The sequence below is a fragment of the Mesocricetus auratus genome, unplaced genomic scaffold, assembly GCF_017639785.1.
Source record: "Mesocricetus auratus isolate SY011 unplaced genomic scaffold, BCM_Maur_2.0 Super-Scaffold_100018, whole genome shotgun sequence".
In the NCBI taxonomy this organism is placed as follows: domain Eukaryota; kingdom Metazoa; phylum Chordata; class Mammalia; order Rodentia; family Cricetidae; genus Mesocricetus; species Mesocricetus auratus.
Genome location: NW_024429199.1, coordinates 45,107,800 through 45,123,143, shown reverse-complemented (window position 1 = coordinate 45,123,143; position 15,344 = coordinate 45,107,800). Strand labels below are relative to the sequence as shown.

Genomic DNA, 15,344 nt, shown 5'->3' with positions numbered 1-15,344 from the left:
ATAAATCCTTGAAATAATTATTTCAATTAGGAAGTAGGAATTTGTGTTAGACTCCTCCCCTCTGTGGGAGAAAAAAAAACCTGAACAAGACTGACTGGGGGAGATGTTTACCTTCTGAAGTTCAGGTCATCATTGAGGGCAGCATGAGGCAGAGCAGAGAATCTCATATCATGGTGGCCAGAAATCAGACAACAGGGAAGCTAGGCTAGCTGGCTTCTCCTTTTGTTCTCTCCAGGGCCCCACATGTGGGGTGGTGTCATCAACACTCAGGATGGGTCATCCTCCTCTAGTAAATACTGTCTGAAAAAGCCCTCAAAGCCACGCCCCTGTCAGTGTTCTAGGTGCTCCTCCGCCCAATCGAGCAAAGCCCTCAAAGTCACGCCCTGGCAGTGTTATAGGTGCGCCTCCGCCCAATCAAGCAAAGCCTTCAAAGCCACGCCCCTGTCAGTGCTCCTCCGCCCAATCAAGCAAAGCCCTCAAAGCCACGCCCCTGTCAGTGTTATAGGTGTGCCTCCACCCAATCAAGCAAAGCCTTCAAAGCCACGCCCCTGTCAGTGTTCTAGGTGCGCCTCCGCCCAATCAAGCAAAGCCCTCAAAGCCACGCCCCTGTCAGTGTTCTAGGTGCGCCTCCGCCCAATCAAGCTGACAGCCAAGACCTGCCCTCCCAGAAAACATTGTGATAATCTCTTGGGAGACACATTCTATTTTCACCACTTCGTGCAGCATTTGTTTTCATTATGATTTTCCTGTTAGTCACCATTTATTTACCAGTGCCTATGTGGTTGTCTAAAAGACACAGCAAGCATACCTAGGGTGTTACTAATGAACTATGTCACCATAAATACTAAACAGGGATAAATTCTATGCTTTACGTTTGATTTTGTAAAAGAAAAAACTTTGTTTTATTGTTTCTAATAGCACTGTCATATTGTAATGTTTATAATCTAATGCTTCAAAAGCAAATAGTTTGAGTTCAGCCTGTCGCTTATCTTTGAAAATATATGAAATACGCTAATGTTAAATAAATATCTTCCAAGATTGAAACAATCTGAGGGAAATTAATAATCCATAATTACTTCCACACCCATAGTTTCATATTTTTATTCTGCAAAGATGATTTATTGATAGTGGCCCCCAATATCATCAATTCAACCACTCTGGAGGTATTATACATGCCTAAAACACAGATCCATGGGTCTGACTTATAGGAGCTGTAGAATCACCATCTTTGTTTATGGGTGTGTGTGTGTGTGTGTGTGTGTGTGTGTGTGTGTGTGTGTGTGTGTATCCCTGTGAGTGTGTATGTCTGTATGTGTGTGCATTTTGTATGTACACACATGCACACTCTCATATGTGTGCAGGAGGTGGTGTATGTGCAGATGTACATGTCTGAATTTTCATGTGGAGACCTGAGAACATCCTGGGCTGTCATTCCTGACATGCCATCAACCTAGGGCTTTTGAACCAGGGTCTCTCCTTGACATAGAACTGTCCAGCCAACCCAGACTGGCTGATACCCCCACCCACCCCCACCCGCCCTCACCAGAGTTGGGATCTACCTGTCTCTATCTACCTAGAACTGGGATTACCAATGAGTTCCACCATGCCCACCAGGCAGGTGGTCTGGGGATTGAACTTAATTTCTCACGCTTGCAGAAAGAGCTCTTTAGTAACAGGGCCATCTTCCCAGCTGTTCATCCCCATCTCTAATTTGTAGAGAATTCAGGACCTTAGTAGTACGGAAACAAATAGCATGATATTTCAATATTAAGCATTTCCATATATTTGCCTCTAGTGTTTCAGTTGGGTTTGTGCATTCTTGCCTATGAGGCTGTAGTTTATGTCTCTTCCTTTAGAGACATCCTCCTGCTTCAGTCACACTGGACTGAGTTGCCTCTGATTTTTTTTCTCCTGGCCCCAGACCAGCCTCCATGAGAGCAGCAGTGATCTCTCCTCCCTGTATTCCCACAGGGGCAGGCACATGGTGGCTTTACAATTCATGTGTGGTGATTCAGGCAGGATGCTGATGCTGGCTCACAGAGTGGGTAGAGACATAGTAAAGCAGAGTTGAGAATAACAGCAAAGCTTTGGAGAGGCAAGCATTTCAGAAAAAGAAAAGGAGTGGATGTGCCAGAGGGGCTATGGACCGAGCTTCTAGAAAAGACTGATATTCAGCTAACACTGAGAGTTTTCAAAAAGAAAAAGAAAAAATGAAGAGAGGAAAGATCTCACACAGAGGGTCGTGACGGAGAAATGCATAGGATTTGGCCCCAGTGGAACCTAGGATGGGTGAATGGAGAAGGAGAGATATGCAGAGATCAAAAGACAGGGAGCCTGGGCCTGAGTACTCTAGCCAATGGCCACTGAGCAGCAAGGCTGTTCTGACTGGGCTGGGTGAGCACTGAGCTATTTTGACTGCATTGGGGTGCTGAGCTGTGCTGATTGGATGGTGGGGCATGGGCTGTGCTGATTGGATTAGGGCGAGCTGAGGGTTGAAGTTGGAAGTGGAGACCAGCTGGGTGCTGATGAAGGCAGAGATTCTGGCTGATGCACTACATCAAGGCTTTTAAAGCCCAAGCTCGCCTGCTCAGGGAAAGCATCACTTTTTTGTTCCCTTGCGTCTCTCATCAACTATTTCATAGTTCCTATTTTGTTGGCACTGTCAAATTTATCAAATAAATATCCAGAGGGGAATGTCTGAACTAGAAAGGATGGCCACCCACTACTTGAACTTACCCTGTTTCTCTTCATGATAACACACAGAGCATGTTAGCATATCAATGGCAATATACTTAATTTGATGGGAGAATTTTAAATAAGCCCCTGGGTAGCCAGGAGAAAATGTCACAGGGTATATAAAATCAAGCTGCTGCCTGGGAGTAAAACCACACATTAACAACGGGGGAGTCCACAGTGCCGTAGACAGTGAAGAGGGGATCCAACGCTAGAACAAACATTGAGACTGGAAATCCCCTTGAACCTGATAATGTTCAGTGCCACCAATGGGAAATAGAATCATCAAATAAAGATTTATGGTGAAAAAGCCCTTTGAGGCAGGGGGTTGCTCTGCTTGGACATAGGGTGTTTCCCAAAGGCTCTAGAGCTGAAGGCTCAGGCTTCTGCCTGGCCCTGCTGAAAGGAGATAGTGTTAAAAGGGCTGGGAGAGGGGTGGTGAGAGGAAGTTGGGAAACTTGAAACATGTTCCTACTGGGATGCCGGGAGCCTCCCTGCCCCCTTCCACTACCTGATGTCACGAGGTCAGTGGGCTTCAAATGCCATGTTACCTCCATGGTGTATTGTGCTACCAAAAGCTTAACACAACATTGCCACTCAGCCATGAATTAAACCTCAGTAACTGCCATGGCAAATACACCCTTCTTCTTTGTAAGTTTAGCTCGGGTATTGGTCACAGTAAGGGAAAGCTGACTGATTCAATGATAGAAAGGTTATGGCTTCTTAGTCATTCCTAACGTCTTTATATCACCCCTTTGTGTACTATTTGACCACCATCCTTTATATAAAAGTTTGTTCTGTGCCTTTCTTGTGTGTATCCCAATTGCACAGAGACACGCATAGTCTCCGGACTCCTGTCAACCCCAAAGATAGGCCGTTAGTCTCCAAACTCATCCCTAATCACGAGACAATCCCTTATGGGTCTTCTGCCCTTGAAGACTACGGCTCGCTGAGGGGACAGGCCATCATTGTTCACATTTGATGGACCAGTGACAGCAGTACTTGGCATGTGGTGGCTGTTCTACAGAATTAGCAGAGTGGACGGATGGCAACATGGACATAAGGAGCTTGTACCTTGGGTTCCTTGCCTACTGGAACATTGTAGCTTCCACCAGTCAGCTCAAAGAACAAAGCAATCCCTTCTCTGTGTGTGCAGCAAACTAGACCAGGTAGACCAGTCAGAATGAGCTCAAGAAGCAAGAAGAAATAGGAAGGGATAGTTAATGAGCATCCCAGGTCCACCAGGGCCTTAATGGGACTCTGGTTCCAAACAGACTAATGGGCAAAGGAACTTTCTCTGTGCTCTTTAACTTGTCTGCTGGAAGGGATTTTGAAGGTCATTCAACTGTTGAAGATTATTTTAATTTCTGAAAGTTGAATCTATCAATTAGTATCTTGGATCAGGGGACTCTCCAGTGATGGTGGCTTCTCACTTGGCTAACTCAGATAATGAACTCCTGACACATGTGTGCCAACATGACATCTTCAACTTTTCGGTGCACTGGCACCATGTGAGAGGCTTCTTTGTCAGTGCTGCATTTAGTCAGTTGGTAGATATGCTGAATCCAGAAAAGTAAGCTGTGTTAGATCTCTGATATCTCAGTTGTTTGTTGTTTTATGAGACAACTCGAACTAAAGGAGATTTAAAGCGACAGCTAAGAGGATAAATCCAGTTATTTAGGACCACAATTTCTCCTCTTCTAATTATTTTTATCTAATCAAATACTTTACTAAATTCCCACAAGTTCTTCATGAACTAAGAGCTTGCTGAGAGATGGGAAAGATTGCTAACTGGGGCATAACATCTACGTGACTGTTGCCCACACTAAATATACCGTAGCAACAACACTCGAATTTTCAAGGGTCAAGTGTCAGCTAAATTGAAAGGCTCTCTACCACAAGTGAGAAAAGTGTGTTTGCTTTTATTTCATTAATGATTTCATATTTATATTTTTTATATTTTTATCCTAACTTACTTTGCTTTTCAGGTGATTATGCTGTATATCCATATAATACATATGAGCATAAGTAATTATGTGCATAACTGTATTAAGCGTGGGGCAAATGGAGAATTTAGCAACATCATCTTCCCCAGTCCTCTGTACTTCTGCATCCTTACTCTCCACCCTTGACTTCAAAGTCTAGTCCTTTCTCTAATGCCATTTATTCTCTCATACCTTCTTCAAAGAGATACTGAGCATGACGTCCTCCTCCTACTCTGAATCGATATTACTTAGACATTGCTGCATTAAAAAAATCACACTACAACTTAATGGCTGAAGAACACTGTGAATCTAGCCTTGCACAGTTTCCAAGGGTCAGGAGTTTGAGAAGACTCAGTCAGATGATTCCTTCCCTTGGTAGCATGTAAAGTTATAGTCAAGATTCCAGCCAGAGACAGAATCATCTCTGGGCTTGGCTTGAGTCGGAAGTCAACTTTAGAGATGGTTCATGTGTGTGACACACAATCATTGTTGACTGTTTCCAAGAGGCCCTAGTGCTTGCCACATAGAGTGCTCCATTGGGCTGTAGAGTATCCCCACCACCAGGGATACTTTTTTTCCTTCATACCTGAAATGGAGGGGAGAACAAGCAGCAGCCAGCCATATTCATGAGAGCATGAAGTCATATGCTCTTTTGTTCATTTGTCTTGCTTTATAGACAACAGCCCATTCAATGTGGACTGGAACAGGAGTTATGGATGGATCCTTCAAAAGCATGGCAGAAAGACTGCTTACCATGGAACCTGATGAGATTTTCTACAACTCTAATACAACTTAGTGTTCTGTCCTGTGTTAAAATTGTTTTTGTCCCTCTACGGCCATGCTACAAGGTTGTGTGTCCTTGAGACTTTTCACTTACTCCTTATTATGGTGTCACTTCAAGGTTCCAACCATTGCTTTCCAATGGACATCACATTCACTGAGAATCTGGGAACACGACCTGTGCTTTATCCAGACGAATGAAGTTCTAGGGATAGATGGAGAAATGGAGAAAGGATGAGGCAAAGGAAATATGAGATAGATTGGATTAAAGTATGCATATTACTGGATAGATGCAAAGACACTGGTGACATTTTTGTAGATACCAAAGAATAGGATTTCCAAGTGATTGACACCATGCAACAATAGTCTGCTTTGGCTAACGTGTGGAATGGCTTGCCAGAGATTTTGTTTTACTGAATCTCCTTTGATTGTGCTGAATATTATGTGACAGAACATTCAGTATGTCATTCCTTTAACAAAACAGGGAATCTTTACTTACACATAACTCCTCAGTAATGTCAAATCACGTGTTTGTAATTATTTTTACATAAGATTGAGAACTTTATTTAACCTTTAATTAGCTGCTCTGTAACCTGGCTCAGTGGGGTAAGATCATTTCTAGATTGATCAAGTGACATTTATACATAATTTGGCCGAAGGGCAAAGAAGAACATCCAGAGGAACAAAAGACCCATGAGAAGTAAGTCCAGGCAGGTCCTTCTCAAAAGGTCACTCACACCCACCTTTGTGTTCCCCTACTCAGTCCAGATCCTTAGAAATTCAGGTCAGATTCTGAAAATGACCTTCAAGAAGTTCTCCTTCCAAACATTCCTCAAAGTTAAACTTGTGAAAACTCCCCCAAAAGGGTCAGAAACTGGCTTCCTCCATTTGGACTGTCTTACCAGAGAACTGAAGCCAGGCAGTTTATGAGCAACAATAACTCTTTTCTTAGATTTCCTGAGGCTATGAGGTTCAAGACGAAGGTACTAGAAGACTTGGTGTTTGTTGCAAATGTGCTTACTGTTCCCTGCACTGTGCCTCTCTGCCCTTCCTGGGTGGGAAGAGTGAGGGAACCCCTTGAGGTCCCCTTCACGACTGCACCAACCCCGTTCCTGAGGTCTCCACACTCATGACCTAGCACCTTCTTCAAACCTTGCCTCATAATATGGTGCCTTTAGGAACAGCAGCTCAGTACATGAAGATAAGGAGACACAAACCCTCAGGGCACAGAAAAACCTTCAGCGAGTGCCACAGCCAAGAAAACACATGCAGGGTCTGTCTCTCGAGCATCCCGCAGCCCTCACAAAGCCTGCACTGTCTTCTTCCCGTTCGTCTCTTCTCTCCTTTCCTAGTGCTTCCTGAGCGCCATATTGAGCTCTCACCCAATTGTCACGAGTACTAGTGTCTTCCTTGCTTTTCTACGGCTGTGATAAAGCACCATGACCAAGACAACTTAGTTATGCTTCCAGATGGTTCTCCAAGTCCCACGTGTGGCAGGAGCCTCTTCTCCTCTTGGTACTTAAGGATCAACTACTGTGGCAAATCTCCCGTTCACCCACCTCTATAGACCTCAGTTCCAGGAGCATAAGTAGCCCAGGGCTGCCTTAGCTCTGCAGGGACTGTTCCTGTGTCCCCAGGAGGATATCCTCCTTCAGTTTCACCAAGTCCTGCTTCCTTCTGTGAGGTTACAGTGGTGTGGGGACACTCATGTGCCCTTTACTTCAGATGGCTTGTCTTTTCAGTTCCCAACATTGGGCCTCTAAAACCTTCAATGTGTGAGACCCTAAATCTCTCATATAATGACTTCCTGTGTGTTTTCCATCTCTCGTTAATCTGTTTTAAATACCATGGCATCATTAATAGAGTAACACATGTTCTGTGGATTGTGTGGAGGACCTCTGGGCCTTTGGACTACATTGTACCTGAAGGATAAACAATAAACGTGGTATATGCATGTTGCCACCTACTCAACCTGAGCAAACTCATCCCCAGCCTCCTTTCCTACAGGGAAGGAAAAGAATCCATGCGTGCGAGGGCTAGAGAGATGGTTAGCCAGTTATGAGCACCTACTGCTCTGCAAAGGACCAAGGTTCAGTTCCCAGCACTAAACCACCTCTAACTATAATACTTGGAGATCCAGTGCCCTCTTCTGACCGTCTCAGGTGCCTGCAGGCATGTGGTACACATACATGCATTCAGGCACACACATATACATAAAATAAAGTTTTAAAATGTTTAGAAAGAACTTGCGTGCCAAGACACAAAAGTGGCAGAGCGTAGGTGGGTTGGTTTGCTTCTGCAGATTGTTATTTGCTTCCTGAGCCACATTTGAAGATGCCCTTGTAGGCTTGCTATCTACAGGAAACTTTACACGTGTTCTCACAGTCCTGCCAGCACGCGCTTGTGATGATAGTGGGTCAGCAGTCTAAGGCTTGGTCTGCCGTGGCCATGGTACCACCACCATCATAGTTGAGAACATCCGTCACACTGCTTACCTGTGCAGATGAAGGTGGAGTGTACCTGCTCTGTAGGTCACACTGGGTGGTGTGCGTATGTGTGCAGGAGGTGAAGTCAGAGAGAAGAAAGTGCTGTATTTACATAGTCCTCTAAGGGAAAGCTGTTGGAAGGGAAACATTCGAATGTTCAGAACAGTGAACTACAACCCTGGAGATACGAATCAAACCGCAAGGGGCCGCGGTGTGTTCAAGAGGAGGATGATCACCATGACGCTCAGACACATTTAGGGACTCACGCTCAGTGTAAGCTGACTGTGGGTTTTAACACACCAGGGGGTGCTTTTCCACTTTTTGTGTTAGGTACCACTTTGAAATAAGTGAGATGACAGAATCATTTAAACCTTGTAGTTGTTAAGAAATTATCTTCTATAATGCTAATATTTAACCTTGATTTTTTTCTAGTGAAGTAAATTTAAAAAAAAGATCTTGTAACTGCTAAGAACTGGGTGTGAATGAGTATGCTTGTATTCTGTCTTTACATCGGCAATAAGCTTATCTAAATTGACTGCAAGGTAATTTCACTATTGAAATTGCCTTGAGAATGATCTCAAATTAATATAATCAATTTGTTCCCTTCTTCATACAAGTATGCTTTGTTCATTTGCCAGCAAAGTAATGCAACTTTCCAGGAGATTTATTTTCTTATAAAGTTATTTATAAACTTTATAACTGTATCAGTTGCTTCTATATTGGTGTGATAGAATAACATGACCAAGAGCCACACGACATGACACACAGAGTTTATTTTGGTGCATGGTTCCATAGTGATCGAGTCCCCATTACAGTGGGAAAGCATGGCATGGAAACAAGCAGGAAGCTGGCTAATCACTTCTTTGCACATTGGAAGGGCAAGATAGAGAACATTAAGTGGGTCGAAGCTATATTTCCTCATAGACCACACACAATGACAAATTTCCTCTAGCAAGGTTCTCCCTCCTAAAGGTTCCATGACCTCCCCAAGAGTACCACCAGCTGGGGACCAACGGTTCCAATATATGAACCTTCAGGGGCATTTTTCATTCCAACCACTATATAAGGTAATCCAACAATTTTTAGGATGTATATATATTGATTTATTATTAATCTTATTGTGAGAATTTGAGAAACTGAATGTTTTTGTAAGATGGTTATCAAACAGACAAAATCCTTAAAATAGGAACAAAATGCTGTTGGTTGTTCTCCTGCTTCTAAATTCCCCTTTTCTGATTGCTGGTTTGCTGGCTCTGGCTATGTTGGGCATAGCTTCTTTGGTGCAATGGTTCCTTTCCTTTTGACTTTGGCAAGTTCTGATTTTACATATTATTGTAATTAAATTAAAGAGACAATGTAAACGCTTAAAAGGGAACATCAATGTAACGTAAAGGCAATATCCACTAAATGGAGAGCACAATGGATAAGACCAGTCCCCGTGCTGTGTGGTCAGTGTGTCATCAGGGAAGGGTCAGTGAGGACAGATGTGAGGAGCGTCTACACAATCTACCGTATGGATGTGGCGAGTGAGCCAGTTAATTAGGAATCTGGGCAGGCTTTCTAGCAAGAGATGGTATTGAATCTCAGCTTTAAACAACTGACTGATAAACTTACCAACTTTAAATATAACTTAGCAACAGTCAACGTTCCATACAGCTCATGGAGTGTCTCCAGTGTTTAATGTATCACCTTCGAGGGGATAAGTTTGAGGTTGGGCAGCCGCAGCATCGGGTCAGAACTTGCGCCAAGCAACCCCAGTGTAGAATTCTGGCCACCGTGGAGGTCCAGCAGACGGCTTCTTCTCTGTCTCTGCAGGAGCCCTGTCCTGGTCTTCCAGTGTACCCACCGCCACGTGATCTGCCTGGACTGCTTCCACCTGTACTGTGTCACAAGACTCAACGATCGTCAGTTTGTCCATGACGCTCAGCTTGGCTACTCCCTGCCATGTGTAGGTAAGACAGGCCCTTTAATCTTCATATTAATGTCTCCTAATATTAATTAATCAGAAGAGCTGGTGACATAAACCATTTGAGATATGCCTAATCCTGGCCCAAGAGTTGAAAGTTTAAACATGGTCCTTGCTAGTAAGAAACTTTAGCATTTAAATCACAGGAGATACAAAACTCCAGGGAACTGTGTCACACTAGGATGTGTGTGCCTTGCTTAAAGGCATCGAAAATAAACCTCAATACTATTAATTCGAGATACAAAAAGGGCCTTTGGGTTTGGCTAATGGATTCTGGGTTTGCTACTGGATCTAGAGCAGTTTTACCCACATGTTCCAGTAGAATAGGCTTTCACCAGTAGATTTGATGCCGAGTACCTTCTCATGTGCTCGTGGTCTGCACATTCATTACAATGTCTATGGGGTCCTTTGTTTTCCTCACTTGTAAACTGGGTTACTTGTCAATTTGTTGTGGAACTGTAAGTTTCTTGAGTAGGAAAGGTGGCCCAATGGTAGGGGTGCTTGCTGCTTAAACCAGGTACTTTAGTTCCATCGCAGAACCTGCAATGTCATGAGAATACCTATTCCCAGTTGTCATCTGACCTGTATGCACTCGGCCATGACACACGCACATGCAGTAATAGTAAATGAAATTTAAGACATCCAGATACTAGATCTTATGATTTGTTATTAATGTTTATACCTTTCTATAATTTATCTGTTTACCAGTGATTTTGGCCAAGTCCAATTTATTGGTGTCTTTTGTTAATTTAGTGTCAAATGTTGCTCACTGCCGTGTCTGAGATAATGGTAATTTGTTTCTATTATTTTCTTGGATAGTTGACCTCTTAAGTTACTGGTGCATTTTGAGATATTCTTGTGTCTTAGCATGGTTGGTGTCCCCGGCTTGCTTCACTGATTTGCATATTGAAACTAAACACTTGGACACTATGGTACTTGACTTAATGGCTAAGTTTGAACTTTGATTTATTTACTTTTTTGGCTTCAGCGTGAATCGTAGCAAACACGTCTATGCCTCTAAATGACACAGATCCAAACAAAAGAGGCCAGTTGTAGTGTTGACTCTGAAGGTCATGCTGTTCATACTTCAATATTTTTATATGCCAATAGGTTTTATCGTAGTGTGTGTGTGTATGTGTGTGTGTGTGTGTGTGTGTGTACCAACATAGGCATTAAGACTGACTGAAACATATGATGTTTTTATATTTCTTAACCAAAGCATCAAAACCCAGAGCATCATTTGGATCAGTAAACTGCTTTCCGTTCTATAGACTTGGAGATGGTACAGGCAGTGCCCATGTGGGAGCCAGAGTGTAGACACTATATTAATTATAAAGCTGTTGGCGATTTTCTTGGTTTCTTACTGACTATCTCTGACTTAAGTATTTAACCCATAATTGTTAATCTAAGTATTTCTCTTACCAGAGAAAGGGTCCAGACCTCTTATTCCTCTGGTAGCCTACATTGTGTCTGACTCTGCCTCTCTTTCCCAGAATCCTCCTCTACTCCTGGTCTCACTTATCTTGCTTCCCCTATTGGCCAATAGTGCTTTATTCAACAACCAATAAGAGAGACAGATTTACAGAATGACATCTCCCATCATCTCCTCTTTTCTGTCTAAATAAAAAGAAAGGTTTTAACTTTAACATGGTCAAATTATATATAACAGAACAGTTATCAAGTAAGAACTATAGTTACAATATTTAGTCCATTAACATTTAGTAAGATTTAAAGAAATATCATCTATCCTATCTTTGTGAGTCTGAAGTCTTATATGTAACTTATCTTTTATCATAACTAAGGAAAACTATGGTTATAACTATCTGCCTTCAACTCCATCAAAGACCACAGAAGGATAATATATAAACACTAGAATTGACAGAGACATCTCGCTGCCTGGACAAGTCACCTGAAGTTCTGCTGTAACATTGGGGCATCCATCTTCAGCCCATAGGCCACCGTGTGTCTGGAAGACTTCTCAGCAAAGCAGGAAATTTTAAACTGTTCATCTGCGTTGGTAGTCTGTCAGTCATTTTTCTGTGTCCTGCAGAAAGTCTGGCAGACTCTTCCATGAAGCAGGAACCCTTTAGGACTGTCCAAGTTCAGTAGTCACTTTTCTGTGGGTCCTGCATGTCCAGATTATACAGGAACAGTCAAACAGTCTAGGCAAAAGCATTTGTTGCCCAAATGGCTAATCTTGCCATGTTGAAAGCAAACTCTATAACGAGTTTCTTCAATGCCTATCTTCCTCTCAGAAATAATTGGTGCTGCCAGGAGCAGACATTTCTTATTGTCAAGAAAAACCCTAAACTATTTTAAATGCCGTTTTCTGAAGGTCTTTGAAAGGTTGAAGACTATCTATCTATCTCAAATATATTTCTGAATATCTAGAAAACCTAACTTACCTAATTATAAATTCTGACTATTATAAGTAATCATCTATAATATATACTTAATTATGCATTATGTTTTTAAAAATCAGTATGAACACAATAATTCATCAAGAGGAGAAATATACACATCACAAATTGACCTTGAATTTGATTCAATAAATGAAAAACCATACCAATACAAAGTATTCATTTCTATACCATAATCCCCCTTTACCTTTAAAAAGAGATTGGTTGTGATCACTAACCAATTATAAGCAACCCCATACAAATGAAAACAAAGATTTATAAACAATATTTGGGATTTTGGACGTTGCTCATTCCAAACTGCTTCCTGCTAATAGGGGGTGCTGTCCATACCATGGTGATCATGACAAAACTCAGAAACATGGGTACGTCTTTGATTTTTGTAGTCCTTAAGGCTGTATCATCTCAGCTTTCTTAGATGTTGGAACACCTGGCCCACTGCTTCCAGGGGTCTTGGTTCATCAAACCACAGAAACCTGTAAGGAATTCACAGCTTTCTATTTTCTGTGGAAACAGAAATAAAATATCTTTCCCAAAGTAACATATCCTTATACTTAAATTTTGAAGTCAAGGCATTTTCAAAGGATATAAGTTGAATTAATCCAACAGCATTTATAATCAAGTGTACTTTAGCAGTTGTTCCTTCTTTAGCAATCAAAAAACTAAAAAACACAATAGCATACAGTATCCATACTCTCTGTATTTTCCATCTTTACATGGCTCATTTTTATCTATTATTATTATTATTCTTTCTTTCTTTATTTCTCTGAGACAGGGTTTCTCTGAAAATCTGCCTGCCTCTGCCTCTAGAGCAAATCCTACCAGCGTGCACCACCAAAATTGGCTTCTCTATTTTTTTTAGCCACTATCCTGTTTCTTTTTCTCTCTCAAGCCTACATATATTTTTAAACACACTGTAAGCCTTTAGAGGTTTTTCTTCATCTGAGTCTGACTTTACTGTAAATCTTTATGTTTTTCTGGTCATGTGTTTGTTATCTGCTAAACAACATTGCTAATCAAAACTGTGGCTGTTTTAACTGCAGTTTTTCCAAGATGGCGGACATAAGTTTACCACCAGTGCTGGCTGGCAAGTCTCTGCTTGTCTCTAGCAAAACAGAGCTCACCCAAGAAAAATCTGCAAACAAGTATCTGTGCTTCTCTCTGCCCTTCTGTTCTTTTGTTTCTAAAATCCCTTTTATACCACCAGAGGACAATTTAAAGGGTGACCTCACTCTTTCCACCATGTGGGTTGCAGGGATTTCAAGTGCCTTTACCTGCTGAATCATCTCACTGACCCCAGTATCATTAATGAAATCAGTTTGTATTGGTAAATCTTTTTCCTCACTGAATCTCAGACTATGGAAATACTTAAGTACCAGTCTTAAGACTTTCTTTCATATTCAAGATATGTTTAGGGAGTAGTTCATTCTTTTCACATTTCTAAAATGCCAGCCTGAAAATGTAGAAGAGTCTGGACAAGCAGAAGCAAAGAGCAAAACTGCAGTAAATCTCGTGCAGCATGACACAGTGGTGTGTTCTGCTTGGGACTCTTGCACGATGACTGGAATCAGCCATGTCTGTGGAAGCTCCAGCCCCTACCATTGGAGGATGTGTTCGAGGTCAGAGTCTGGACACTTCCCTGGAGTGCCCCTCACTCTTGGGCTTCTCCCTAACATGAATCCTTAATTATAAACTAAATTACAATGTTAGTTTACAGGGATTATTCTGGTTAGGACTCAGGCTTGCAGAACTTTTACTGAAAATCACCAATATTGCAACTGTTGTTCATTTCCCCCTTGGCAATAATAGTAACAATAATAATAACCCCTCTTGCTGACTGACAGCTGAGCCACTATGCATGCACGTTTTCTTCAGATCCTTGCCTTCCCCCAATACTGTGCATGATTGTATCACAGCGGTCACTTCTAAATAAGACGCACTCCCCTCACTCTTCAAACTATAACATCACTGAAATCCATGGTGCATACATATTCTATTTCTCCTTATTGTTGAACACTTCATTTTCTCCCTCTTTTTTATTCCACACACTTCTGTGACTAGCTGACTAGTGTGGGCACAGATTTTCCTACTGCTATCAGAGTGCCCCTGAAATAGATGCCTCGTAAGAGGGCTTGTCTGCTGTGTCTAGGGTCTGCGGCAGAATGTGTGTTTATTAAACCGTTTCCCATTTCCCCTCCCCAAAGCTACAGGTCGACTCTCTGCCACCGCTGAGAGGGTGGAGAAATTTTTTCTAATCATATATTTGAGAAATGAGAGTTTCTCATTGTCTTGTCTAATTTCACCCTTTCTGTGTGTCTAAGATCTGCATGTGTTTTTCTGGGTCATTTGTGTATTGAGAGGTGGGTTAAGTGAATGTCTGCTGTGAGGTATCCTCTGTGTAACACCTTGATGAGAGCTCCATATCATCACAGCAGAGGTCTTCAAGGCTAGATCACTGCTATTTTTTTATATAAAAAATGCATATAGATTAGCCTCAATGCTGCTAATCCTTTGTCACAGATGCCTAAGAGGTGTACTGAAGAATGCTCTGCCTGACCAAGCTACCACGCTGAGCTGTGTTATACAGGCTCTAGTTGTGTTCTAAGTGCCTGTTTGGAAATTACCTAATTCCGTTTTTAACTAAGTATGTCAATGAGGTTGAGGCCCTTGGAGCTCTATACCCTGGAGTTTGTCTTCTTGTTTTCACAGTGAGGGAGGTGGCGCATTAATGAACTCCAAGTTCCCTGCTCCATCCCCTTCTTTTGGGTAGTCTGAGATGGCTGTGGGTACTGCGCCTCCTTGCCAGTTATTTAAACATGATACTCTAAAACTTGCTTTGTATTTGAGAAACGTCTCCCTAGTCTGGGGAACTTACTCTCCTCAGCATGCCTTCCCCATCAGACTTCCAAGAAACAATACGCAACATATTTGTCTCTCTTGCTGTTGAGAGAGAGTGAGGCAGTAACCCCAAGCGGAG

General features: G+C 42.2%; 1 protein-coding gene across 6 annotated transcripts in view; it reads left to right on the top strand.

Moving 5' to 3' along the window:
- The window catches only part of Prkn (parkin RBR E3 ubiquitin protein ligase), a 1,082,502-nt gene that overhangs the window by 689,948 nt on the left and 377,210 nt on the right, over nucleotides 1-15,344 (top strand). For all 6 annotated transcript variants that reach the window (XM_040758175.1, XM_040758173.1, XM_040758174.1 and 3 more), the window contains one exon: nucleotides 9,800-9,936. In XM_040758175.1, the coding sequence (XP_040614109.1) occupies nucleotides 9,800-9,936 (137 nt within the window). The remainder of the gene's footprint in view (nucleotides 1-9,799; nucleotides 9,937-15,344) is intronic.